Source organism: Crinia signifera, chromosome 6 (assembly GCF_055691185.1).
Source record: "Crinia signifera chromosome 6, ASM5569118v1, whole genome shotgun sequence".
Classification (NCBI taxonomy): Eukaryota; Metazoa; Chordata; class Amphibia; order Anura; family Myobatrachidae; genus Crinia; species Crinia signifera.
In genome coordinates, this window is record NC_139222.1 from 169,989,958 (window position 1) to 170,016,765 (window position 26,808).

Consider the following 26,808-nt stretch of genomic DNA (forward strand, 5'->3'; position numbering starts at 1 on the left):
AAGCCGCTGGCCACAGGGGCATGCTACTGCAACCAACGACCATTGCAGAGCTGGTCATGGGAGCGCACTCCTGGCGACAGTCTACCTGTAGGCACTGGATATGGTTAATATTATTATTATTATTATATTTTTATTTATAAGGCGCCACAAGTGTTTCGCAGCGCCGTACAAAGGGCGGCGCTCAGTGACCATATCCAAAAAGAATTGCCTCGTGTGTATGGGCTTTACTTCTAATGTCTTGATCCTTTTACAATGTTCATTGTTCAATTCTGGTAGTTTTGCCTATGACTTTAGGTTTAACCTTACTTCTGTCAATAAAATCATATGATCAAAAAAAAAAATGTCACAAAGTATTAGTTTTATATAAACTTTTTAACCCGAGGGGGTTGCTTAAAGCATGAGGCTAAAACAAGAACTACAGTATTTCTTGGAGTCAGCTGATTAGAATTTTTTTTTTACTTATGTTTATTTTTACAAAGAGCAAGTGCAGTTTCTTGTCTAACACTCATTTATAGATACACATGATAGTACACACATGTGACACAAGAAATGGATATAGAACAAAAAATATATTTACAAGAAGCATGGGGGTGGAATAATGTTTGGTTGGAGGGCTTGGGAGGGATAAAAGTAGCTTGTGGTAAAACACAAATGTGTTTATGGCAAAAATTTAAAAAGACAATGCTATTACTAGCCATGCTTTGCTAGTATAATGAGTGCCCTTTTACATATCGGGCATAAACCCCATATTCTCCTACAGAAGAATTTTGATAGATTAGAACCGTCAGGAATCGCGGTGTGCGATCGTGTCCGTTACCTTCACGCTGGTGCGTCCTGTGGCGCAGACCTGCCGTCTGTGTTTCCTCCGGCCGTGACCCATGGCACGATGTCCCCTGTGGCCTTGTTCAGCGTCCCTTGCCAATTCCATGCTGGTCCCTCTTTGCATGGGCGCCGCCATGACACCTGTGGTCAGCTGACAGGTCTGAACCAATCGCATTGCCCGCTGCCCTGAACTCTGACCTGTACACCTGATCTCTGAACCAAGGTGTACACAGGTACTTCCTGGTTTTGATTGATGCTGCGGATTGCAGCCAATCACATCGGAGCAAGGGGGATATAAGCAAGTTTGCTCCTGCTTATTCTATCTCAGCGGTTGAGTCACATCCAGCCATCACCAGCAGAGGTCACCGCTGGCTCTCAGGTCAGCTACTTCGTACTGGCTCCCAGGCCAGTCTCCCACCATTGGCTCCCAGACCAACTACCTACTATTGTGCTAAGTTAGTGACTAACACCATTTGTGTCCATTTGTTTCCTGACCATCGACTATTACCACCGGCTTCCAAGCCTTCGACAATCATCACCGGGTCCCAGGCCATCGACAACTATCTCTGGCTCCCAGGCCGTCGTCAATCATCTCCTGCTCCCAGGCCCTCAACAACTGTCTCCAGCTCCCAGGCCATCGACAACTGTCACCGGCTCCCAGGCCATCAACAGTCACCTCCGGCTCCCAGGCAACCATACCTGGCTTCCAGGTCAATGCCTCCTGTCATCACCAGCTTCCAGGCCAATGACCATTGACATCCTCAGTCCCTAGAAGGACACTCATTGAACTCTAGTCTTTCTCAAGATCTCCAGTATACACTCCCTAGAGTCCTGCGTCACCAGTCAGCTAAGTTCCAGATTACCAGGGCAGGGGGCCGCAACCTGCTCGTCGGACGCAGCTAAGTCCAAATGATTGTGGAGATTGCATCTCCAAGCGCAGCCCCCGATTACACTGCGGGTCGGCACTGCAGTATAAACGGGAAAAATCCCGGATCCGACCCAGATCAGAACCGTGTTCCATACCTCCCAACTGTTCTGATTTTTTTGTGGAACAGTTAAGAGCTGATTGGCCAATACTTTATTTCTCTCAACTTTAGGCTTGGTACATTGGTTATGTGTATCATGGGGCATATGTATCAAAGCTTGGAGAATGATAAATTAGCAACCAGTCAGCTCCTGTAACTTCACAGGCAGTATTTAAAAAATTATCGGAGCTGATTGGTCAGTACTTTAAATTTCTCGCCTTATCTCTCTCCAAGCTTTGATACATATGCCCCTGTGGTCACCACCTCAACTGTTCATTAGTTCACACTGATGTTGCAGTAAACACTGCTGAATACAGAAGGGCCCTAATACATCAATTTATGATTGTGAGTTGCCCACAATTCAAACCATGGGCCTGATTCAGAATTGATCTCAAAAGCTTTCTCAAATGGGCAAAACCATGTTGCCCTACATGTGGGGCAAATGTAACATGTGTAGAGAGATTGAGATTTGGGAGGGGTGTTTTAAAACTGAAATCTAAATTGCAGTGTAAAAATGATCGAACAACTGCGTATGCATACTAGGGGTGCCAATCCTGGGGAGGTTTTTCGATCCGGGGAATCAGGATTGAAAAATGCTCAGTCCCGGGATTCCGAGGATTGGCATCCCTAAAAGAAAAATTCCCACCTGTCCTCCACATTAACTTACTTGGGGGAGCAGGTGGAGGCAGTCAGTGGATGTTGCGCTTTGCAGCGGAGCTGCTGAAGTGGTATGACATGTGGGGGATGGTGTCTGCTGAGCGGCGGAGCTGCTGAAATGGCGCCGAGAGCATGGGTTGCGGGTGGCTGCTGAGCAGTGGAGCTCTGCTGCTGATGTGGCGCCAGGAGAGGGCGGTGACAGGATTGGTGTGGTATTACACACCGACAGTCAGGATTCCAACAGTCATTAGCCCGACGTCGGAATCCCGACTGCACAGTGGGGGGAGCGCAACGATGCCCCTTGCGGACACAGTGGCTCGCTGCGCTCGCCACCTATTTTATTCTCCCTTTATGGGGGCAATAGACCCCTACAAGGGAGCAGTCGGGATTCTGACATCGGGGTAATGACTGTCGGAATCCCGACTGTCGGTGACTCGTCTGGCACCTGACAGGATGCCGGCGATTGTCGGTGTCACCTGACCGAGTTCTGGGAGTGTGTGTGACGTCTGCTCCGGCCCCAATCTAATTGTTTTTATTGCACCGGCTGAGTAAGTCCTGGGCTATGCACAGAATGCAAAATCTTTTGATTGTTAGAGAGTTGGAAATGGATTTTCAGTTGATCGGAAGCCTGCGATTTTTTTCACATGCCATTCGCAGGCTTGCACAGGGCTGGATTCCACTCAGACTGAGCAGCAATTATCTAATCGCAGGGTGATCATAGGGCGCTGCTAAATCTCGCCGCAGCGATCAAGTCTAAATAACCCCCATGGTTTTACCCTTTGAGAAAGGTTTTGCAGTTGCGATCACCTCTGAATCAGGCCCAATGGATCAGTGTTGCGATATTTAACAAGCTGTGAATGTGTTGCCCCCTGCATAAACAGCTTAGAGTAATTACGAACAATGCAGATTTGATGCATCTCTGCTTCTTCTCACAAAGGGGCTGATTCAGACTTGTTCACACAGGTCCGAATTCGGCTCTGTCCCCAATGGTGGGGGTCTGCAATGCGCATGTGCAAACCCCTGTAGTGAACGCCTACTGCAAATTTTTCATTTCATGATTGACAGACAGGGGGTGTTCCGACGGGCACGCCCAGTGTTTCATGGGCGTTACTCACAAAAACACTGTGCACACCCATAGAAACGCTGGGGGGAGACCTGCGAATGCATGCGTGGGGTGGGCGGATGATGCCACGTGACATCAGTGCCCGCCCCGAATTGGGAAGTTGGGAAGCGTCCAGCACAAGTATAGGCTTACTTTCTTTAAAGAAATCATTTGATGGCGAGTAACCATAAAAATATTTCTCCTCTGTGCAGACACATGCGAGCAGATGTGTAATCACAGATATCTACTCGCATGTTAGTGCGTGGATTCGGGCAGCGGGGGATGGCATGCATTCAGCGGGGCGACGTTTACCGGCTCGCTAGGCAGCGAATATACATAGCCTAGCTGGCAGGTCTGAATTACCCCCAGAGGGCTGTGATGTCGTTTTTTCGCCACATTAAAGCATTATAAAAAAATTGATTTGTTGAGTTTTTAAGGGTACATTTTCCTGCAGTTACTGTTATTAAATAAAACACACCTATGGTGTATTGTACAAATGTGTACTTTGGCAATCTGCAGACTGCTCCATTCCAGCAAGGCAAACAGGTCTACCCAGGGTGTTCTAAAGTGCACATGTTTCTAATATAAATATGTCAAGGGCACGGATCTCTGGATTTGCCTGTTTGTCTTGTTGGTGAAGAATAGTCCAGTGTTCTGAGGTGCAAAATAGCTGCTGTTAATTTGTTTTATTGAAATAAAGCAATGCACTTATTACATTGGAGCCTTTCATTTTCAGCAGTGCCTTCTGCTTCCTTGGAGTAAATTTATTAAGCATTATTTTGTGCGTTTTTCCATTAGTTTTGCAATCCGCAAATTTTTCGAAGGCCAAAAAGACTATAAACGGACCAATGACTTTAGAACAACACAGAACATCGGCTCACTATCATTGTTTTTTTCGGTACTTATATGTTAGTTGGGCGCCCACTAAGCTATTTGCTTAGTTTTACACGTCCCCTAGTGGGGCTCGCTACGCTCGCCATGCTTTGGGCTCGGTGGCTCGCTGCGCTCGCTACTCTATAGAAAATCAACTCCATGCCGACATGGATAGTGGGGGTATGAACGTACTAACAATAGTGGGCGCCAAACTAACATATAAGTACCTTTTTTCTTACATTTTTAGTTACAAGATATAAAAATCCTGGATTTACCATGCCAGGCTGAAAGCAAACCCCCCCAAATAATACACTTGATTCTGGCAGGCGAGTTGTACTACCTGTAAAAACAATTTTAAACAAAAGACAGGAGACATAACGGTTCAGGTGCTAATGGGCCCTTGTTGTCCAGTGCCATCAGTAAATCCACAAAGGTACAGTATATATATTTAATTGATGCCGGATCCATTCTGAAATTCTTTTGATGGAATGGATCCGGCATCCACTATTCAATGCAGCAGCCAAATCCGGATGTTAGATTTGGCAGCTGATTGATGCTCACTCTGCCGGCGCGGGGACCCTATGAGTGCAGCGGTGGGAGGCAGCATGATTGCCTGAGAGGCAGCGGGAGCCGGGGTGGGGCCAGGTGAGCTGCTCTCACGCGGTGCGGCCGGTGAGTACGGGAGGCGGCGGAATGGTACAAGTATGTGGCGGGTGGCTACAGTAGGCAGTGGACAGTGCCATATAAGCTTCTGCTGCTCACTCGGCGCAGCCCTGCCTGCCTCAATCCAACATCTTTTATGTCGGATTGAGATTGCCGGAAACATATAGCACCCCTGTCATTTACTGCACACCACCGGTATGATACAAGGGGGTTGTGGTTTCAGACCTCATAACGTGTGATGATACTTCTTACCCCCCCCCCCCACCACCATATCAACGTATGATACATCTACCCCAGTGTTCCTTATACAGTAGGTGCACTCCAGGTCCCAGCAAGGCTGCTTGGCTAGACATTAATGTTTAGCACAAACACTGTATTAAATATTCCAAACTCCACAATATGACAGAAACAGGTGATGTAAAACTAGCTGTATTGTGCTCTTACTTGGTTATATGAATCCATGAAAATGTAATCAGGACACATCTGTGGTACAGTACAGGTACAAAGAGTTGTGTTTACTATAGTGTGGGTTTACGATAATGTAGATGTTGCCAATAGCAACCAATCTGGCTATAATAGAAGGTTGCAGATAAATAATAGAATCTGATTAACTGGTCATATAAAAATAACCTAGCGATACAGTAAAGTGTGGCAATCAAAGTATTGTACAGATGTGCCAACCGCTAGTTTAGGAGCTGAATCATTATATATGTGTGCGCTGCCTGGATTGCCAGTAATTTACTTCACATATAGGATTGTCATGAAGAACTGTCACCCTTTTAATTCACAAACAGTGGTGTATATAAAATAAACTTACAAAGAGGAATAAAGTCTTAGCATATCGCTTTGTGTGTACGTGTTTCCCAATACCAAGCATAGTAGAGTGTGTCAATTAAAGCATTATATAACGCACCAGTGGCTATTTGAGAAGCCGAAGTTATAATAAAACTGTAAGCTGTATGGGATACGGAGCTAAATCACGACATATGTGTGCGCCCCCTAAATCACTAGCAACCTGATCTTTTCAGGACCCTCTTGAGGGAATTGCCACCACTCCAATAAATACCGGAAGAAAATACAATTATAAAGAGGGATACAATTCTAGTAGATCACCTCGTATGTAAGCAAACCCCATCTCAAGCAGGGTGCAGTGCGTCAACTATTGCATCATATAACAGATCAGTGGCCAAATTGAAAACACACCTACGTGACACAGAATCACCGTACACACCTATGCACTGTTGATTGTCACCAATAAGTTTGGTGCAGAATCACCTTAGAAATCGCAGCTGCTATATAAAAAATAATAGAAGCGTTCATGAACATAATTTAAGTAATACAGTAGGATACAACTTGAACATACTGTAATTACTATTCATGTCAACTATCAGTGCCTCCTCTGAGTAAAATAATTATCCTCACGTATCCTCAAAGTAATAGTAATACTCAAGAAAACCTGCACAATAAAGGGAATCATACCCTATACCAGTGGTTCCCAAACTTTTTGAATCATGGCACCCTAAAGTATAGAAACATAGAAACATAGAATTTGACGGCAGATAAGAACCACTTGGCCCATCTAGTCTACCCCTTTTTTTAAACATGTTACCTCAAACCATATTTGATCCTTATTTTTATGTAAGGATATCAATATGCTTATCCCAAGCATGTTTAAACTGTACTACTGTATTTGCGTCTACCACCTCTGTTGGGAGGCTATTCCACTTATCTACTACTCTTTCTGTGAAAAAATTCTTCCTCACATTTCCCCTGAATCTTCCTCCCTCTAGTTTCAGTGCATGTCCTCGTGTTCTGTTGCTCCTCTTCCTGTGAAGAATGTCTCCCACCTGTACCTTGTTAAAGCCCTTGATATATTTGAAAGTTTCTATCATGTCCCCCCTTTCCCTTCTCTGCTCTAAAGTATACATATTAAGATCTTTTAGTCTTTCCTGGTACGTTTTGTGATGTAGGCCATGCACCATTTTAGTTGCTCTTCTTTGTACAGTCTCTAATGTATTTATATCCTTCTGGAGATATGGCCTCCAGAACTGAACACAATACTCTAGGTGAGGTCGTACCAATGACCTATACAGTGGCATTATTACTTCTTTCTTTCTACTGCTGATACCTCTCCCTATGCAACCAAGCATCTGACTTGCCTTCTTCATTGCTTTGTTACATTGCCTACCTGCTTTTAAGTCCCCTGAAATAGTGACACCTAGATTCCTCTCTTCCTCTGTGGTTTCCATTATAGTGCCATGTATACTATATTGAGTCTTTGGATTTCTGAGACCCAAGTGCATGATTTTGCATTTTTTGGCATTAAACTGTAGTTGCCATTCTCTTGACCATTTCTCTAATCTGCCTAGATCCTCAATCATTTGTTTTACCCCTCCTGGTGTGTCTACCCTGTTGCATACCTTTGTGTCATCTGCAAAAAGGCACATTTTACCCTCAATTCCATTTGCAATATCACCAATAAAGATATTAAAAAGCACCGGTCCAAGTACAGATCCCTGGGGTACTCCACTTGTAACCTTTCCCTCCTTTGACTGTACTCCGTTTACTACAACTCTCTGTTTTCTGTCCTGCAACCACGCTCTTATCCATTCAACTATCTTAGAATCCAATCAGAATATTTTTCACGGCACCCCTAGGCCAAAAGTTGGTTACTAATTTCAACAAAAATATTAAATTAGTTGTGATTTAAATGTTTTCCTTAGGTCCAGTTATGTGGTGAGAAACATGATTCACTTCTGTTTACCCACATATTCTTAATTGGAAGCCACAAGCACTGATTTTGCCTATTTCATTGGCCATAAATAACTTGAATTGGTTCTGGACCACCAACCTGAGGCACCCCTGCAAGTGCTCCAAGGCACCCCGGGGAGCCTAGACGCACAGTTTGGGAACCACTGCCCTATACTGATTAAGATTTAAACCAGTCCCCAGTGGAATGTAGTATCAATTAATGAAAGGATACTAAATAAACTGGCATAAAAACAAACTGCCACAATTCTGACACATTGTTTAATATACAGTATGGGCAACACCTAGATTATATCTAATGCTGTATTTCATACAGATATATCTTTCTAACAGAAGTATGCTGTAAAACTTAAAACAGACTAAGGATCCATAAACGTATTCCCTTATTGTGACAAAGACTCGTCATACTATACCCTGAGGACACATAGCCGCTGTGTAATAGTAGCCATTCTACAAACAGAGCAGTATATATTTATGTGCCCCAGGGAATTTCCATCTGACACTTTATTGCTGTACGATCCCGTTGGAAGGGATAATTGAGCAGTTTATCTGCCAATAGAGCAGTATATTACTGCAAACCGGGGAAACCAACACTTTGGGGCTGTACAATTGCCGTCTATCTGCAAATAGAGCAGCACACATGCGTGCGCTGCCAAAGCAGTCTACTCAACAATAGCCCACTTGCGAATTCAGCAATACACACTAGTGTGCCAATGAGACTTTTTGGGTGAGATTTAATAGGATGAGAGTTTCAGAAAGTGAGAGATTTGGTGAGAAATCTCCAGTTTTTTTTAAAGCGGCAATCATTTACACTTCAAAATCAAACTGGTTTTGCTGTGCAAATGATTGCCGCTTTAAAAAAACCTGGAGATTTCTCACCAAATCTCTCACTTTCTGAATCTCTCATCCTATTAAATCTCACCCTTTTTGTCTAACGCACTACCTGTCAATATAGACACCCTTTGGTTGCACAGCTGCCAAAGCAGTCTATCTGCAAATAGAGCAGCATACCATAGGGAACCCAATAAGTGTCATACGAACGAGTCACTACCAACTACATATCTAGAGTCACATAGCTGCCATAGCAGTGCACCTGCAAATAGAGCAGCACGTCATTAATATGTACAGAGTCTCATAACATCAGTGTATCACCACATTAACAGTGGATCTACTAGCAACAGATAATTCTGACAGCATTAAGTACTCTCGCAAACAGTACTTGGGTACTGCGCAGCATCCAAGAAAATTTTTGTAATTATTAATTAACATCTTGAATTATTCACACAACACGTGCCTCTTGTTTTATTGTTCAATGTTTGTTCAACGTCTTTATGTGGTTTATAATTTCACCTAAACGGTTTTCAATAATACAATATTAAAAGGTATATTTTATGTATCATTCTTTTTCTCTTCAAGTGCGCCAGCAAAAAAGACAATCCTTTCTCTGTCTCTTTTTCTTGTATCGATTTATTGTCTTTATACTGTAATCCAACCTAGGAACTGACATTTTGGGATCACAATAACGGACCTTTATGCATCTGGTACAGAAGCATTCCCAAAATCCCCTTTCCCTTCCAATACTATTATAGAAGGTTGCAGATAAATAATAGAATCTGATTGACTGCAACAGCAACATCTCCATGGTTGAAAAACCTGCACTTTAGTAAATATATCCCTACTAGTGGGATGTATCCGTCAAAAACTTCCAAAAAATTTCATATTAGGCAGTTTACACTAAAATGTATATTTCACTATATGTACGGGATGTAATACATTTTTTTACTAAAGCCTCCCCTGGTGGGTGGTTTGCTGTGGAGGGTTATGCCAGCTCTAGCTGGCGTAACCCCATAGACGCCTATGGCTCCTCTCCACAGTGCCAGATCCACCATGTATCTCTCGCAGCATTGGAGAACTGCCATTTGCGTTGCTCATTGCATATAGTACTTATGTAATGAGCATCACAACGATGGGTGATAAGATGTACCGCCGCTGCTTGGTGTATCCCGTCCTATGTATTAAAAAGGAACTGTGGCACAACAGTCCCCATAGATTTCTATGGGGCTGCAATGAGCACACATGCAGTAAGCACCAGAAAGCTTACAGAAAAGGAGATTATGGTTTTTCAGTCTTGTTCTATATTTTATTTATTTAGCCTCATTAATGACTTACCTGATTCACCGTAATGAGGTCACTTCAGGACTATTTTTATTGCGTAACAATTGTGTGTGTGAAAATTTCTATTGCATTGCTCCAAAGGCCCCCATACATTTAACCTGTAATTTGGGCTCTTATCCTGTGATTGCAGCGATCAATTGCAGGAAAAGAGCCCAGATCTCAGGTGATTAACAGCAGATCCCCTGCCACGCATGGTCCTGTGCACATCACATCGGAGCCTGCGAGTCATACCAGTTAAACAAGCCATCTTTTGGATTGCTTGTTAGCCGAGCAGGCTTGGCTGGGATTGCATGGGATTTACAGTATTGCATGCAAAAGAACCGCATGCATTATATGAGGCTATATAAATAAAATTACTATTAATATTATTATTTTTACTATAACCTGTTTTTTGCATCCATATTACTCTTCGGCACAACATTGTAGGCCCCCACACATTAGGGCGACTTCTCCCCTCAGAGAAGTCGCCCACAATATCCCCTTCATCCATGCAGGATTGCATGCAATTTATCGCATACGGTCCTTTTGCATACAATATATCTCATGTGATCCCAGCCAAGCCTGCCCGTCTCACAAGCAATCCAGTAGATTGCTTGTGCAGCTAGTGTGACTTGCAGGCACTGATACGATGTGCACGGGACCACGTGTCGCATGGGTACTGCTGTTATTCACCTGAAACCTGCAATTGATCGCCACAATCTCAGGAAAGATCACAAATTACAGGTAAATTGCATAGTGTATGGGGGCCTTTTGAGCAATACAATATAAATTTTCACACATACAATTGTTACAATAAAAAAAGTGATGTGACCTCATTACGGTGAATCAGGTAAGTCATTACTGAGGCTAAACCAAACAGTATTTTCTTCTTGTTCATTCTTCTGCTGATAGGAGTGCTGCTAAAGTGCTGTTCACACTTTTGCAATTTGCACAGAGGGCCTCTGGGGATTTCTGCGTAATGAAGTGAGCTTCTGATTTGTCCTCTCCTGAAAGGAGAGGATAGAGAGCACACATGCAGCTCAGTGTGCACCCTGGCACTTTTGGTGTGTTGCTTGTGTACTGTGCAGATTACCTACTATGTTTGTGCACACATATTGGTACAGCATGACATGCAATTGTGGGTCATAAATGATACCCTGTGCCTTCCACCTCTCTGTACATTTCCAAATATTTAATCTCATTTCTTATAATACACATCTGTAAATATTATAGACTTCCTCATACTTGAATTCACTTAAGTAATGATAAGTTGTGTGTTTCTATAGCCCTGATGCATAGCCTTCAGATGCATGCAGCGGATCTGAGAAGCTGTCAGTAGATGTCTCATTAGCATATATTTGCTTCCAACTTTGTGCCCCAGCATGAAAACAAATGTAAGATTCACATATGTGTATTAGGAAAGCGATCACAGTCATTAGGGCTTATTTTAAATATGTTCTTGTATAAAACTCCACTGCTGAGATCATGCTTGTAGCATTTTGGATCCTTCAGGGTTCTTATTTAGTTAGCCTGGAATATAATGGGGCAAATATGGTTTGAGGTAACATGTTTAAAAAAGGGGCAGACTAGATGGGCCAAGTGGTTCTTATCTGCCGTCAAATTCTATGTTTCTATGTAATACAGCATTAAGATAAAACGTTAGGTCTTCTCAGGTTCCAAGAAAATCCTAACCATGTTTGTGTATTCTCTCTTCGTCTCTTCTTTATAGTGTCTCATGCTCTATATCTCATATGTGACAGCTAACACCCACATTCCTAATCTTCTTTTTAGTGAGTAACACTCATTCCGTACTCTGCTCTGTCTTAGGGCACAACTGGATATCCCAAAGGAGCGACTCTGAGCCATCACAACATTGTAAACAATGCGCTGCAGGTTGGAATGAGATATGGCTATAACTGGATCAAGGTGAGAGACTTAATACACTTGGAGCTTAATTCAGAGATGGATGGATACAATGTCAATGCACTCAGTGGAACTATTTATTTATTTTTGTCTGCCACTGCACATGCCTCTAAGTTGCACTGCACATGTGCTGCTGTAGTCTTTCTATGGTGACAGCAAAGAGGATTTATTCACAAAGTGATTGACCATAAGGGGCCATTAGTGGGTGGTCACGGGGGACTAGCGACTCAAGCACAGGCGTGCAACAACTGATTCAGTGAAGTTTGACCAATGTTCATCAGTTGATTTGCATCTTTGTCCTGATTTGAAGGTTTCTGTAAACCCAATGGTGCCTTAAAGCTTCTGCCTAATTGTCAGGCTGCCAGCATCTGGGGGTGGGGAGAGCTGGCCAGTGTCCCTGAAAATGGGGCGTTTTCACTTAATTTTTCTGGGAATGGTGAGGCCAGGGCCTGCATCTTTGGTTACAGATTTCTTGGCCTCCGTATTATGAACAACGCTGCCATCCTGCGTAACCTGAGGTTTACTCAAATAGCCGATAATAAAGCAAGTGACCTGATGCTGTGTCTTCGGGAGCAGCGGAGGATCACACAAACATGCAGGCCGCATCTCTGAAGACGCATCTAGTGGACATTTCAATATAAATCCCAACAATTGCAGCTGCAAAAAAATTGTGTATATTTCTGAATCAGGCCCCTAGTTTACATATGTGCACGTATTAGCTAATCACCATAATTGACTCTGTTCTTTGTTACTTTTCAAGGGAGGCCGAATAGCTCTTCCAGTGCCCCTGTATCACTGCTTGGGCTCCGTTCTGGGCAGTCTTGTGATGGCTGTCTATGGTCCCACACTGGTCTTGCCATCTCCAACTTTTGAATCCCGAGCTGTGCTGGAAGCCATTTCAGCAGAGAAGTAATTTATTTATTGTACTATTTGTGTTCCTCTTCCTATCACTTATGTCTGAGTGTTTGCTCTCAGTATCCTGTATCTATGTAATACAAAACTGTTGCTAATGTGTATAGAAATTCCTGTAAATATAATCTTAAAAGTAGTGATGTGACGCCAGCGATCATTAGGAAAAACCTGTTATAAGAGATAATGCAGCTCACCGCGATAGTATTGTATATATTAGAGAAGTCACTTTTATTCCAATGACCTACATCTTGTCCCCAGCTGTAAACCTTTTATATGTTCACAGAACTCCTTAGAGACTTCTAGGGTTAAATATAATAGGGTGAGAGAATCAGAAAGTGAGAGATTTGGTAAGAAATTTCCAGATCTTTTTTAAAGGGGCAATCATTTACACTGCAAAACCAGTTTGATTTGGCAGTGTAAATGATTGCCGCTTTAAGAAACCTGGAGATTTCTTACCAAATCTCTCACTTTCTGATTCTCTCACCCTATTACATTTCACCCCTAATATTTTGATAATTTATAACCTCCTTGTGATATTATTTGTAGGCAGATGTGGACTCCTGATACACCTAGAGGTACATTTACTAAAACTTCTAAAAACGAAAAGAAGTGATGTTGCCCATAGCAACCAATAGGATTCTTTCCATTTTCTAGGATGCAATAGAGAAAGGATAGAATCTCATTAGTTGCTATGGGCACATAACCACTTTTTGTTTTAGGTTCTTTAGGAAATTTACGCCTTGGGGGTATTCAATCTTAGATTCCGACTTTTGGAACTTTCCAACAGTTGTAATCCTGGCCCATTTTTAACTGGCTCGACAGTTTCTCATCAGGCGGAATTCAATGTTCCGCCGTCGAGTGTCGAAAAGGGGGCATGCCGGTAAAAACGGCCGTGGATTTTGAGAAACGAACATGAATTTGACAATTCACAGACCGTTTCCGAAAAAACAGATCCGACTGGTTTTAAAGTCGGATCTGTTTGGTTGAGATCCACCTACAATGCTGTCAGAAAATGCAGCATTGGATAGAGGAAATAGTGCCTGGGATTGAATACCCCCCTTAGTGTTTATGCATCATACTGTGCAAAATCTGTAGCGCACCATCTTTTAGTTACATCTTGTATTTTATAAAAATAGCAGCAGCAGCAGCAAAACACCACTCTGTGTACTAGTGATGCTACGCCGATTTTAACTGCACTTTAACTGCACTTTAACCGCACAGGAATTAGTTTTAGACATGTACAAAGATTCTTTTGCGCACAGATGTACAAATGTCACAAATCTAATTGGTCAATTCGGTCTAGCCAAGTAGTTTTTTATTGCTCCCAGTCTTATTTGTGTGAATAATACGCACATTGCAATTTTGTGAAACTTTGCAAAATTGCAACTGCCAACGATAGGCTGCGATGTGCCTTCAAAATTTTGCGGACACACCTGCTTTGTCTGGTCCACTCCCACAAAACAGTTGCTTGCCGCCACCCTGTTGTGTCGTTGCCACCCCATATGCTTTGATGGCACCTGTGATTGCAGTTTCCAGGCTCACCCATGCAGGGGGGGCGGGAGAAAATGAGCATGTCGCTGGTGCCGGGAGGTTCTGCTTTCAACTGCTCCTTTTTGATTTGTAAGTTTTTGTACTTTCCTTTATATGTTTTCCAGTTCCTTTACATAGTCCTGTCATTATAAGTATAGTAATGTTTGAATGTCTTTCCTACTGTATTTTTGAGGGTAATCATTAATCTATGTACATATATTTCAGCAGGCATTGTGTGAGATTACTAGTCTTTTAATGTATTGTTCCACAGATGTACAAGTTTATACGGGACCCCTACAATGTACGTAGATATGTTGGGGCAGCCAGATTATGATTCTCTTACGTCTACCCTCACTCATGGTACGGAACAGTGGCTAATGGTCATCATATGCACTAACATTTACATAAAATATATGCTTGTGCCAGGGAAACAAGATTGATGTTTATACAATGTGTGTGGTAAAATGTCTAGTCTTCCATACTAGCTATTATTTAATTCCATTAAGCATGCTTATGCTGGGTGCACACTGGCCGTTCCATCGTCCATTGGGTTGAACAGCCGATATATACAGATGGGGCCGGTTTTATCTTTGCTGGCGAACCGCCAGCAGCATGCTGCTGGCGATCCGCCAGCAACACGGCGCTCCATCTGACTGAGACGCGCGTGCGTCCCCCACGCACGCGCGTCTCAGTATCCGGGCGGCGAGGCGGACGCAGTACTGTCCGCCTCCCGCTGGATATGCTGGGGGGGACCCGAGGAGGCTGCGGGGGGGTGCGGTCGCCTGGTGTGGGCACCGGGCGACCGAGGGCAGCACCGTCGGAAGGGGACGCGCGCGCACCTCGTGCGTGCGCGTCCCCTTCCGGCATACAGATGGCGGGGATGCAGGTGATGGCGATGGCGACGCCATCGCCATCACCTGCAAAGATGAATCCCGATACATCTGTATCACTGGTCCATCGTCCAATGTGTACCAACAAAATGTCTGTAAATGTAGTGACACCGCTGGCTCTTTGTGTCCGGTTCTGGTTTACAAAATACGAGGAGTATTTTCCAAGCGTATTTTATGCTAAATTACTGGCCGTATTCATCATACGACCTGATAGTAAATTTGGATTCACCAGTCAAGTGTATAGTAAAATGTGTATGTGTAAATGGATATACTGTTCATAAAACAGATAACACACACGTATTTATGGCTGGTAATTGACATTAAATGGCTACAAAAACGGGCATTTGTAGCCATTCCATCAGTAAATTTTGCCCAATATCTTATGTGAATGACAGACACATTGCTGGTACACACTAACCGGCATGGTTGACATGACTGAAGGTCGACATGGGTTACATTGACATGGACATTAGGTCGACATGGGGAAGGTCGACAGCCAAAAGGTATTAAAGTATTTCATGCCCAACCATCAACCAGGGCATGGTGGGAGAATAAAATAGTGTGCCAAGCGTAGCGCGGCAACATGCCATGCTAGGGGGACACGGTGCACTTTTTTGGTGTCCATATAAACTGTGTTGACATTCGGGTAAAAAAAAGTGAAAAACCCCAGGTCGACCTAATGCTTGTGTTGACCTAATGACCCAGTGGACCTAACCCATGTCGACCTTCATGCATGTCGACCTTTAGTGGTCGCACTAATGCTTGTCTATCCTATGATCCATACCTGTTGACTGATCTTACTCCCGCTTATGTGCAGACTTGTGCTTGGTTTCATAGCATAACCTGGTCAGTGTAGTCAGCTGTGTTATTATTTACATATTTTACGGGCCTCCTCGAGGTAGGAATCTGGTCTGCAACCAGTCAAGTCACCTATTGACTATTCTTTACATGTTCTTCCAGGAGTTATTGCTGGATCCATTGCTCCCCCTGATATTGTGCGGAAACTTGCAACACAAACCAACATGAGAAATGTCTTGGTAAGTGACCCAATGTTTTCACTAAAGGCGAATGTATAAATTACATTTAGATGTATTGACAACAAAAAAAGACTGAAAAGTCCCAAGGCGCTACCAGTCCTTGCAGCCGAAATTCCAAAGCGAGGACCACTTAGCACTCCTCCTGTACGAATCTTCCAAAACAAATGGGAACTCCTGGCGCTAGACTTGTATATTCAACCTCCCGATAATTCTCTCATGCAGATATGGAGACAAGGAAATGTGTATAAATAATGGATAGATACAACTGAATAGGGGGTGGATGGGCCCAAAAAATGAAGTCGTACCACGACTCACACTTTGCGAGTGGTTACAAGTGTGTAACGGTTTCTTTAAGGTCCACCAACATGTGAGACAGAGGATATTACCAAGGATGGGTGTTTATCAAAGGTGCATACCGTACTCAACTGTATAAACAGGAGTTGGAAACATATAAAGGTTTCTTTTAATCCTAGGAATCACATTAACATATGACAATGAAGGTACTTCGTACCATACTCACGAATAAGTACTGGTACCATAAACACATAAAGGTATCTTGTGGTGGGACTGGTGAGTGGCAGATCTCCACTTGATAGGTCCCCACGTAGCAACAGATGTACCCAAAAATGAAGGGATACCAGTCTCAGTAACAAGATGATTTATTTAAAAAGCTGTAAACGTCACCCATTGGCCAAGGGCACGATACAGATTAAAAAGTACAAATCAAGCAAAATGGACATAAAAAAGCATAAGAACTCACTTGACATCCAACATGTTTCGGCGGGCTCTGCCGCCTTTTTCAAGGATAATCAGTGAGTGAAGCATACAGAGTTCTTATAGCAAGATGGAGGAACCGTTTCCGGGTCATAGTGCATTCTCCTAGAGTGATGTAGATAACACTCATAGGGTCTAATGAATAGCCTAATTCTACCCATCGCTAGGTGAAGTGATAAAGTGTAATCATATATAACATAAACTAACAGCATTAAAGAAGTAAATAGGGAAATAACCTGTGAACGGGCGATGGTATCCGGCTTTTGGAACGCATCCCCGGAAGTCTTGAGACGCATATCCGGTTGGTGCGCCCGGTATTTGCGTACGTGCATGGATGGCATAGAATATCAGTTCCCCTCATGTGAGGTGTGGAATACGGATGCGCACAGCGGGAGAACGATATGCGAAAGGGCCGGATGAGGCACGTGACTAGGTGGAACGCAGGCAGTGACGTCTGCGCTCCACAATACAGGAAGTAGGATAACTCCGATATTATATAATAGGAGAACTAATAATATTTACGTTCCCCTAAAGGTGCAGAAGAATTTACTAAATGATAAAGTGCAATAGTGCATGTGCAAACATTAAGTGAAGTTACCAGATGAGGCACGTGACTTCTTGGAACGCAAACAGTGACGTCTGCGTTCCAAGATATAGGAAGTGAGGTGCCATTTGTATAGTGTAATGGGCAAACTCATAATATATACGTTCCCATAAAACTAAACTCAATAATAAAGTTAAGTGGTCCATATATTATGAACATGAAATGGTTCCTCCATTCACAATATATAACAACAAAATGAATATATATAAAAAGTACATACAAAAATAATGTACATAAATTAACATAAATAAAAAAGCAGCAATATCATAAAAACTCTTTTTCATTTAAAATGACAGTATACACAAAATTCATATAGATAAAAAAGGGGGGGCTGGAAAATCATAAAAACCATTTTAACTCGAATTCATGATTGAGGCCAGACGGGGAGAGAGTGGACAGATTAAATATCCACCTCATCTCCGTTTGTGCCAGTCTAATATCTCTGTTATGGTTTCTCCAATCACCCTTAACTGCTTCTAACCCCCAAAAACCTGTGATGAATTTTACAGAACTATCATGAGTTTCTGCAAAATGTAGAGAAAAAGGGTGGTCCTTAAAGCCCTTTTTAATGTTCCGAATATGTTCGGCTAATCGGACCTTTAAATTTCGTTTGGTCTTGCCGATATACAGCTTATCACATGCACATCGGATCGCGTAAATAACGTAATTCGTGTTGCACGTGATAAACTGTTTGGGCTTAACAGTGATGTTATTAAGTTTTATCTCTGTGAATTTCCTCACAGTGGAGGGATGGGATTTGCACATGGAGCAATCTCCACATCTGTGGAACCCGTTGTTTCGTGTAGACATGGTACCTTTTTCCATAAATGCGCTCCTGACTAATTGATCTTTTAAACTAGTCGCCCTTCTGTAGATAAATTTAGGGTTCTGCGGCAAAATGCTAACGAGGGCCGGATCTTCTAGTAACACTCTCCAATTTCTTTTGATGATATGCTCAATAGATTTATGGTAAGCATTATATTGAGTGCTGAAGGCTATAGTATATTCATTAGTGTTGGTAGTAGAGGTAGATTTATTCTTAAGCAGATCTGCTCTAGGGAGCAATCTAGTCTCCTCCAGAGCTCCCTCAACAAGAGTGATGTCATACCCTTTGTTAATGAATTTATTTTTCATCAACACGGCGCTTTCTTCAAAGTCGTCATTTAGATGTATATTTGCACTAAACCATACCATTCAATTAGATATTTACTCTGCACTAGACACAAACTTGTGGCTTATGATACCACAAAACTAGCAAACATCTTGCATGTGCTCATCTACTGGTGCAGAGTACACAGAGAGGTTGCTGTTCATCTGAGGCAACTGGGCCATGTACTCTGGGTGTCAGCACAGAGAGGACGCCAGTACAGTAGGTAGGCTTGTGTTCAGGGATGGATTGGCTATGGCCTCACTGCCATATTCTTGCACAGGTGCTGGCACATCTATTATAGAATCTGGATGGAGAATGGAGCCCTGTAAGGAATGTACAGAGAGGCATTATGGTAATAACAGGGTCTGTCCAGTAGCACATTGAAGACATTAAAGTGGACTTCTGGTTCCAGTACTGGAGGGAGAGGCAGCCACCACTTGAAGCTCCATAGTCACCCCAGCCTCCACGAGCCACATGCCACCCTAACCCTCAGCAGACCCGAAGATATAACCCCAGCACGGGCCCGATGTCCTCCTCTCCCAATGGAGAGGTTCATGGCCGCCCTTTCTGCAGCTGATTACCCACGGCACCACTCATTCAGCCGATCGGGGAAATCCAAGATGGCACCTGCTGCCGCTGCACGGTCCCAGTCCCAGACTCATGAGCCATGGAGCCATACTATAGGCAAGGAGACGCTGCTGAGTGCACAGCCCTTCCCACATCTACAGGTACAAGCAACTGTAAGTGCAGGAGATGATCCTGCAAACCATGCCTCCTCTACATCTAGCTCTGATCTTTCTCCCTCTCCCCCTGGGACACCTCAACCTGTTCCCTCCCACTGCCCTGAAGGCCCCATCACATACACTGATATGGTGAAAGTCACTGAAGACACCTTAAGCCCCATCATGGAAGCTCATGCTGACAAGGTCACCCAGGCTCTACCGTCTCTAATGCCGAGTCCTTTTTAGCTGAGTAGGCTGCTGGACATTTCTTCCCATCATTGTTTGATCAAGACCCATCCACATTATATTTTTCACTGCTCTCTTCTGCGTGGACACACTGTTATACTTTTTAGGTTTTTAACCACTCACCAAGTTGCTTAGTTCTTATGCTCTGCATACATTAGGATGTTCGCTTATTATGACCTACATATATGCAAGAGAGGTGGTGAAGTTATGCACCTCCATCATATCCCTGACTCAATGTATAACTATTTTGCTGCGGGTTTGCAAAGATATATTTACTATCATGCATGCTCTTTAAGCACTATGTTTTGGCGTGCTATAACTCAGCACTAATGTGCTAATTTATGCTGTTTACTATACAGGGCTGGGGTGGTCCTGGACTATTTGCCTGGTTTCAATGCGAAAACCTCTGTCAAATGTATTTTACCTGAAGTCTATGAGTGTGTTATTTGCTGTTGTTTGCTACTTGAGGGACAACTTGTTCTGGTTTATCCTCCTTCTTTCCTCATGTTTTTTCCCCCCCTATGTGTCATGTCTTGTTTCTTGTCTGTTTTTGTCTGTGTCTCTATTTCACAGCGATTCACAGTCTATGCCTCTAGTTAAAAGTGATTCCGTTGAATTTCAGCTCGAGTGTGATTGGATTATTTACTCTCCTCTGTAAGTCTCCATGTCTCCTGTATTTTAAATTACTTCTTTGAAGTTTGGTACTTTTAATGTGGGTGAATTTTATTACCCTGCTAAACGTAAAAAGATTCTCTTATATTTGTCCAAGCTGGCCATTGATTTAGCTTTCCTTCGGGAATCCCACCTTATCCCCTCGGAAATGCTTAAGCTAAATACTCTAAGCTGGGTGGTTTTGACCTTACACCCTTCACCTGCAAGGCACAGGGGTGGTAATTTTGGTCACAAAATCTATCCCAGCTGAAACTCACTCCATATATATTGATCCAGAAGGCCGATATGTCATTGCAGATGTTACTATGCATAAAACATGTTTTATTCTTACCAATATATATGCTCCTACCACCACCAACCATTTTTTATAGATATATAGGATTGGCAAAAGCGCTCAAATTATTCAAGTAAGGCGGATATTGTATATGGGACTATGGTTTGAAATGGTAATGGGTTGTCTAAGGACCCTCAGGATAGAGCAGTATTTGTGGATGATACTAGGTGCCTAAGTTTCTGGTATTATGTGATATAAACTATACCATAAAACAAGACTGACAGTTGGATGAAAAGCTGTACTTTTATTTATCTTTAAATTGTACTATCAATAGCAGGGGCGGATTGGGGACTAAAAGTGGCCCTGGAAAATATCTGGAAGTGGCCTCATGTGGGCGGCACCAAATCAACAATGGGTGGAGCCTAATTACAAGGGGTGTATCCTAGCCTGGAAAAAGGCGTGCCCAATACACATTATGCCAGGGTAATGCCCATTACATATTATGCCACACAACGTAATGCCCATTACACATTATACCACAAACCGTAATTGCCATTACAAATTGTGCCACACAACGTAATGCCCATTACAACACACACCGTAATGCCAATTACACATTATACCATACACCGTAATGCCCATTACATGTAATGCCCATTACACATTATACCAAACACCATAATGGCAAGTACATGGTATACCACACACTTTAATGCCCATTACATATTATGCCAGGGGTTCCATGGCAAAAGATGCATCTTCTCCTGGTGGGACCAGCGTTCCCTCAGTAGCGTAATTATACATATTGCTCCCCCCCCCATGGAATTTTAGTGCTGCTAACACGCATAATGCCCTGTGAGGTTATGCTTACACGCATAATGCCTCCTGCAGGGCCGCTTACACACACAATGCCACTTGTGGTGCTGCTTACACACATAATGCCACATGAGGTGCGCCCAAGACCCTTGCACATGTACGCAAGTCGCTGACAGCCCAGCCCTTGTCAAGGGACAGCTGACACCTGTAGTTGCTGTCCCTGCTGCACTCAAACAATCTGCATATATACAGTAGGTTGGCCTGTACACTTTTCATGTATTATGCTTGACAAAAGCACAATAAAGTGCTGAAACATTGCTGGTACAGCGCAGTCTTTTGTTTCGTTATTCGCACTGGATTGAAGCCATGATGGACTTCATTATATTTGTTCAGAACAGTAGGACGTGTACCGTGGCTGGCTCACCTCTGTGTGTGTGTGTGTGTGTGTGTATGTATGTATGTTTGTATGTATGTATAGAAGGGGGTGTTACCAAGGTAACGTAAGCAAGCGCTGCCAGGGGTAATTTGTCAATAGCAGCCACTTAAAAGTAGGATTGTCAGTCCTACACAACCCAAGGAAATAACAAACAAAGAAGTGGCACTTGGTTTGATGAAAGGGAAACACAATATATTTATTTTAGCAATAGTTATAAATGCTGATGAATTACATCAATAACATGAACATGGTATAAAAATACATAAAATAAAAAGTGAATAATTAAGAAGTGGATATACCACTATAGCAAGGACCTAGACCATAAATGCTCCATAATGGTATGTATGTATATATTTCTCTATCTATCTATCTATCTATCTATCTATCTATATATCTATCTATCCATACATACATACATACATGCATATACACACACATACATAGGGGGAAATTTACTAAGAATATGAATATGAAATTTCGCTTTCTTAATACGAATGAATACGACTGTTTCAGTCGTATGCAAATTTGTGTTCCGGAGGATAATTTACAAAGCAGTCAAATACGACTGCTTTGTAATCCTCCAATGGCGTATCCAATCATATTAGCGTCCGTATATACGGCCGCTAATACGAATTCGAATAGGCAGCCTGCACAGATCAGTCAGATCCGTGCAGGCTGCAGTGTGTAAAAAAATAATAATAGAAAAAAAAAAAAAAAAACGGCGTGGGGTCCCCCCCACAGCCGTAACCAGCACCAGGCTGAAAGAGCTGGGGCTGGTAATAAAAAATCAGGAAACCCGGCAACTAGGGGTTCCCCGATTTTTTACAATTGGCCCCAGGCTCCAATCCCAAAATACTAGGGGTCCCCCCATATTTTAAGAACCAGCCCCAGGCCCAACCAGCCAGCAGGGTAATGCCACAGCCGGGGGAAGACTTTTTATACAAGTCCCCCCGGCCAAAGCATTAACCCTACCGACCAGTCAGCCTAGCCAGGGGTCCTGGGGGAGTGGGGACCCCCCAATAAAGGGGTTCCCCCCCTCCAGGACTTACCAGACCAAGCTGAAGACTGCTGCTGTCCCCGGTGACCCTGAGCTGTGGTCACCGGGCTGAAAAATAGAATAAACTATTGTTTGATACTGTGGAACTATGAGTCCCAGCAAGCTTCCCCCGCATGCTGGGACTTGGAGAACCACAAGTCCGAGCATGCGGGGCATTAAAGGGCCCGCTGGCACTTGTAGTTCTACAGTATTAAAAATAGTAAAATAAACACACACACTGACACATGAAAAATACAACTTTAATACATCCAAAGCCCTTTCATACTGATACTTACCTATCTTACTATACTTACCCATAGGTAGGTCCCTCACACTCTCACATGCCACACTCTGACACCATAGTGCCCATTACACATTAGACCACACATGGTAATGCCCCATAATTATGCCACACGCTATAATGCCTATTGCAATTACCACATGCCGTAATGCCCATTACACCACACACCGGAATTCATATTGCATATTATGCCACATAATTGGTGCTTACCTACATGCTGGTTGTCAGGAGGTACATGCTCTTTGCCTCGAGGAATGACTTGATGTCAGGCGGAGTTAAATGCTCGTTGCTACAGGCTATTACATGCTTGTTGCCAGGGGCGGTGAAATGCTCATTGCCACTGGGGATGGGGAATACATGCTTGATGCCAGGGGTAGTTAAATGCTGGTTGCCATGGGGGATTACATCCTTTCAGCGAGTGCACCCTGGGCAGAGCAGTGCACTTGCTGTCCCCATTACAGCTGGACAGAGTGGTTTAATGGGAGCGGTGGGCAACCCAGCGGCTCAGGTCAGGGGCTATTTCAAATGTCGCGCCGGCTTGCGAGCACACAGTCCAGCAGCCAATTTAGGAGCCACCACTGCCTGATAGGTTGCCGCCAATTTCAATTGGCTCGCGAACCAGCGGGACATTTGAAATAGCCGCTGACCTCTGATACAGCCACGGCAACAGCAGGACAGCTGTACGCCCCTGCCATCTCTTCCATAGTAGGTACCGGCAGCCGCAGACCTTCTCCCGCTGCTGTTCCTGGAAGCCGGGGCAGTCAGTGACATCAATCGAGTCCCGGCAATAGAGAAAGCGGGGGAGTGTCTGCTACAGCTGCAAAGCTCCTGCTTATTTACAGCCCGCAGTATAACTAACGATGCTGCGGGACCTTTCTTTACACTGCAGTAAAATGCTGGAAATAACAGGGGCACGCACGGGCGAATGACAGGGTAGCAGCTGAGTGTGTGACCACACCATCGGCGTCTACGGCCTTCAGAGGAGCCGTGGAGACTGGTCACCTCACCTGGCTGCAGACGCATCAGAGGAGGAGGTGCCCGAGGAGAGAGCAGAGCAGGCCCTAGCTAAGTTGATGCCCCTGTCACATTGGGCCTTATTTTGGTTCACTCTTTCTGACAAAATCCTTCTTAGATGGACAAAACCATGTGCACTGCAGGGGAGCATATGCAAAATGTGCAGAGAGAGTTAGATTTGGGTGGGGTTTTACTTCAAAGTGAAATCTATATTGCAGTGTAAAAATAAAGCAGCCAGTATTTTCTCCGCATAGAAACAAAATTACCCACCCAAATCTAATTCTCTCTGCACATTTTACATCTGCCCCCCTGCAGTGCACATGGTTTTGTCCATCTAAGAAGTATTTTGTCAGAAAGAGTGAACCAAAATAAGGCCCATTATGTCACACATTATAATGCCCGTGTCACATTATGTCACACATTGTAATGCCCGTGATACATTATGCGACACATCATAATGCCTGTGATACATTATGCGACACATCATAATGCCCTTGAATACATTATGCCAGACACAGTAATGCCCTGTAATGCACTCTAAGGAGGAGAAGCTGAGTTCAACTACGGGGATATTAAAGCCGTAATTTGCTGTGTGCGCTGCCACCATTCAGTGGATGGTGCCCAGCTGCGGACGTGGCCAGCTGGGGGGAGCGGACACTCATGGAGGGAGTGTGGTGCAGGTTTTGATGCCGCTGGTCCTAGCCTGGGAGAGGTCAGTAATAAGTTGCTAAAGCTGCTGTCTGTTACTGATGGAACTGGGCAATCTGAGTGGCAGAGAGAAGGTGCAGGCTGACCTTGAAGGTGACAAGCACCAAAGGGGTGCTGGAGCTAGGAAACAAATCTCCCAGAGCAACAGTGAGCCACCTACCCCCACAGACCCAAAGCCAATCAGGACGATTCGCTTGGTGTTGGCCCCAAAATAAAATGCTGCTGTCCAGGCTCATGAAATATGTGGTTGCAGTATCCCCTTAAAGGTGGAACTGCGCAACAGTTCACTGGGGTGGGGGGGTGGGAAGAGCCATTGCGGTCTCTGCACGCTCATTGCTATGTCACTTCACACACATACACACACACACCTTGTTCCCCTCAGTCCCTACACAAGTACACACAAATAGCCTGTCCCCCTTAATCCCTACACAATACACACAGATGCTTCCCCTCAGTCCTTGCACAAATACACATGCATAGCCTGTTTCCTCCCACCATATCACACACACACACACACACACACACCACTTTCTGACCTCCTAGTACCAAAACAAGCATTACCTTTTGCTCCAGAGACCGCAGGAGGCCAGGAGCCAGCAATAGGAAGGACCAGGCTGGCTGCTGCTGCACTCAGAGTCTGAGACTAGCCGTCCCTAACCAGATAAAGTGGGGGGCGTGGCCTAATCGCGGACCCCCGTGGCCACGCCCCTTTAAACCACAACAACACTAAACAAACAGTGTCTGGCTGCAGGAGGAGGCCAGGAGCAGGCTCCGCTATCCTTGGGGGGCTGTCAGTGGTGCAAGTAGAATTTTTTTCTTGGTGGTACTGATAGCCTCCACCAAAATTGGGCGTGACCATGTGTCATGAGGGGGCGTGGTCACACAAAGCTAGAGGAGTGACTAAATGACAATAGAGGCGTGGACACAGGAGACAGGGAATGAGAAACAGGGAATGACTGGGGGTGGGTTGGCTCTTGCTTGGGGGAGAGCCGGGCAGCTTGTGCTTACAATTGTGGAGCCTGCTCTTCATGCTGTCGGCGCTGCTGATGCCTGTCAGTGTGACAGGCTAAATCAGCAGTAGCCGATAGCTGCATCCATCACCAATCATAACGCTGGGTGGACGGGCTGCGGATGCATTATATTTAGACCTAAAATAAAAATCTAATTGACAGTGGGTCATGGGGTAAGTGGTACTGCGTACCTGCAGCATATTTCTTCCAGGTACTCCGTACCACGCCGTACCCCCTTACTTGCAACACTGGGGGCTGTGTAACGTAACTTGACATCATGCTCCTGCTGAGACTCGGGGAGAGGGGAAGGAGGGAGGAAATAGCCCCTGCAAGTACATAGTGCTGGTCCTATGCTAGTGGTCCCAGCCCATGGCTCCACCCGCGAGTGGGTGGAGCCATGTCTATTTTCGGCCTCACCTTTGTCCGGCCTCCCGGGAAACTTCCCGGTGACTTACATGGCCAATCCGCCCCTGATCAATAGTCCTGGATATTCTCACAGGAATAGGCCAGCGAGGTATCACTCTATGCGACCCTTAGGGGGTGTTAGAGTCTCTTTGAGGGACCCCTATTAACCATAGTTCCCTCACCTGAGACCTATGTTCACTATAGGTGACCACAGCGGTCTCTGATTGGGCAGGGTGGGTTTTTGGGAATATGGTGCAAGGATGTTGTTGAGTATCTGTCCTGC

At 44.2% G+C, this 26,808-nt stretch overlaps 1 protein-coding gene across 1 annotated transcript in view; it reads left to right on the forward strand.

Moving 5' to 3' along the window:
- Window positions 1–26,808, forward strand: part of ACSF2 (acyl-CoA synthetase family member 2) — a 121,682-nt gene that overhangs the window by 42,306 nt on the left and 52,568 nt on the right. The window contains exons 7-10 of the mRNA XM_083148089.1: window positions 11,893–11,991; window positions 12,749–12,897; window positions 14,702–14,790; window positions 16,281–16,357. Coding sequence (XP_083004215.1) covers window positions 11,893–11,991; window positions 12,749–12,897; window positions 14,702–14,790; window positions 16,281–16,357 — 414 coding nt within the window. The remainder of the gene's footprint in view (window positions 1–11,892; window positions 11,992–12,748; window positions 12,898–14,701; window positions 14,791–16,280; window positions 16,358–26,808) is intronic.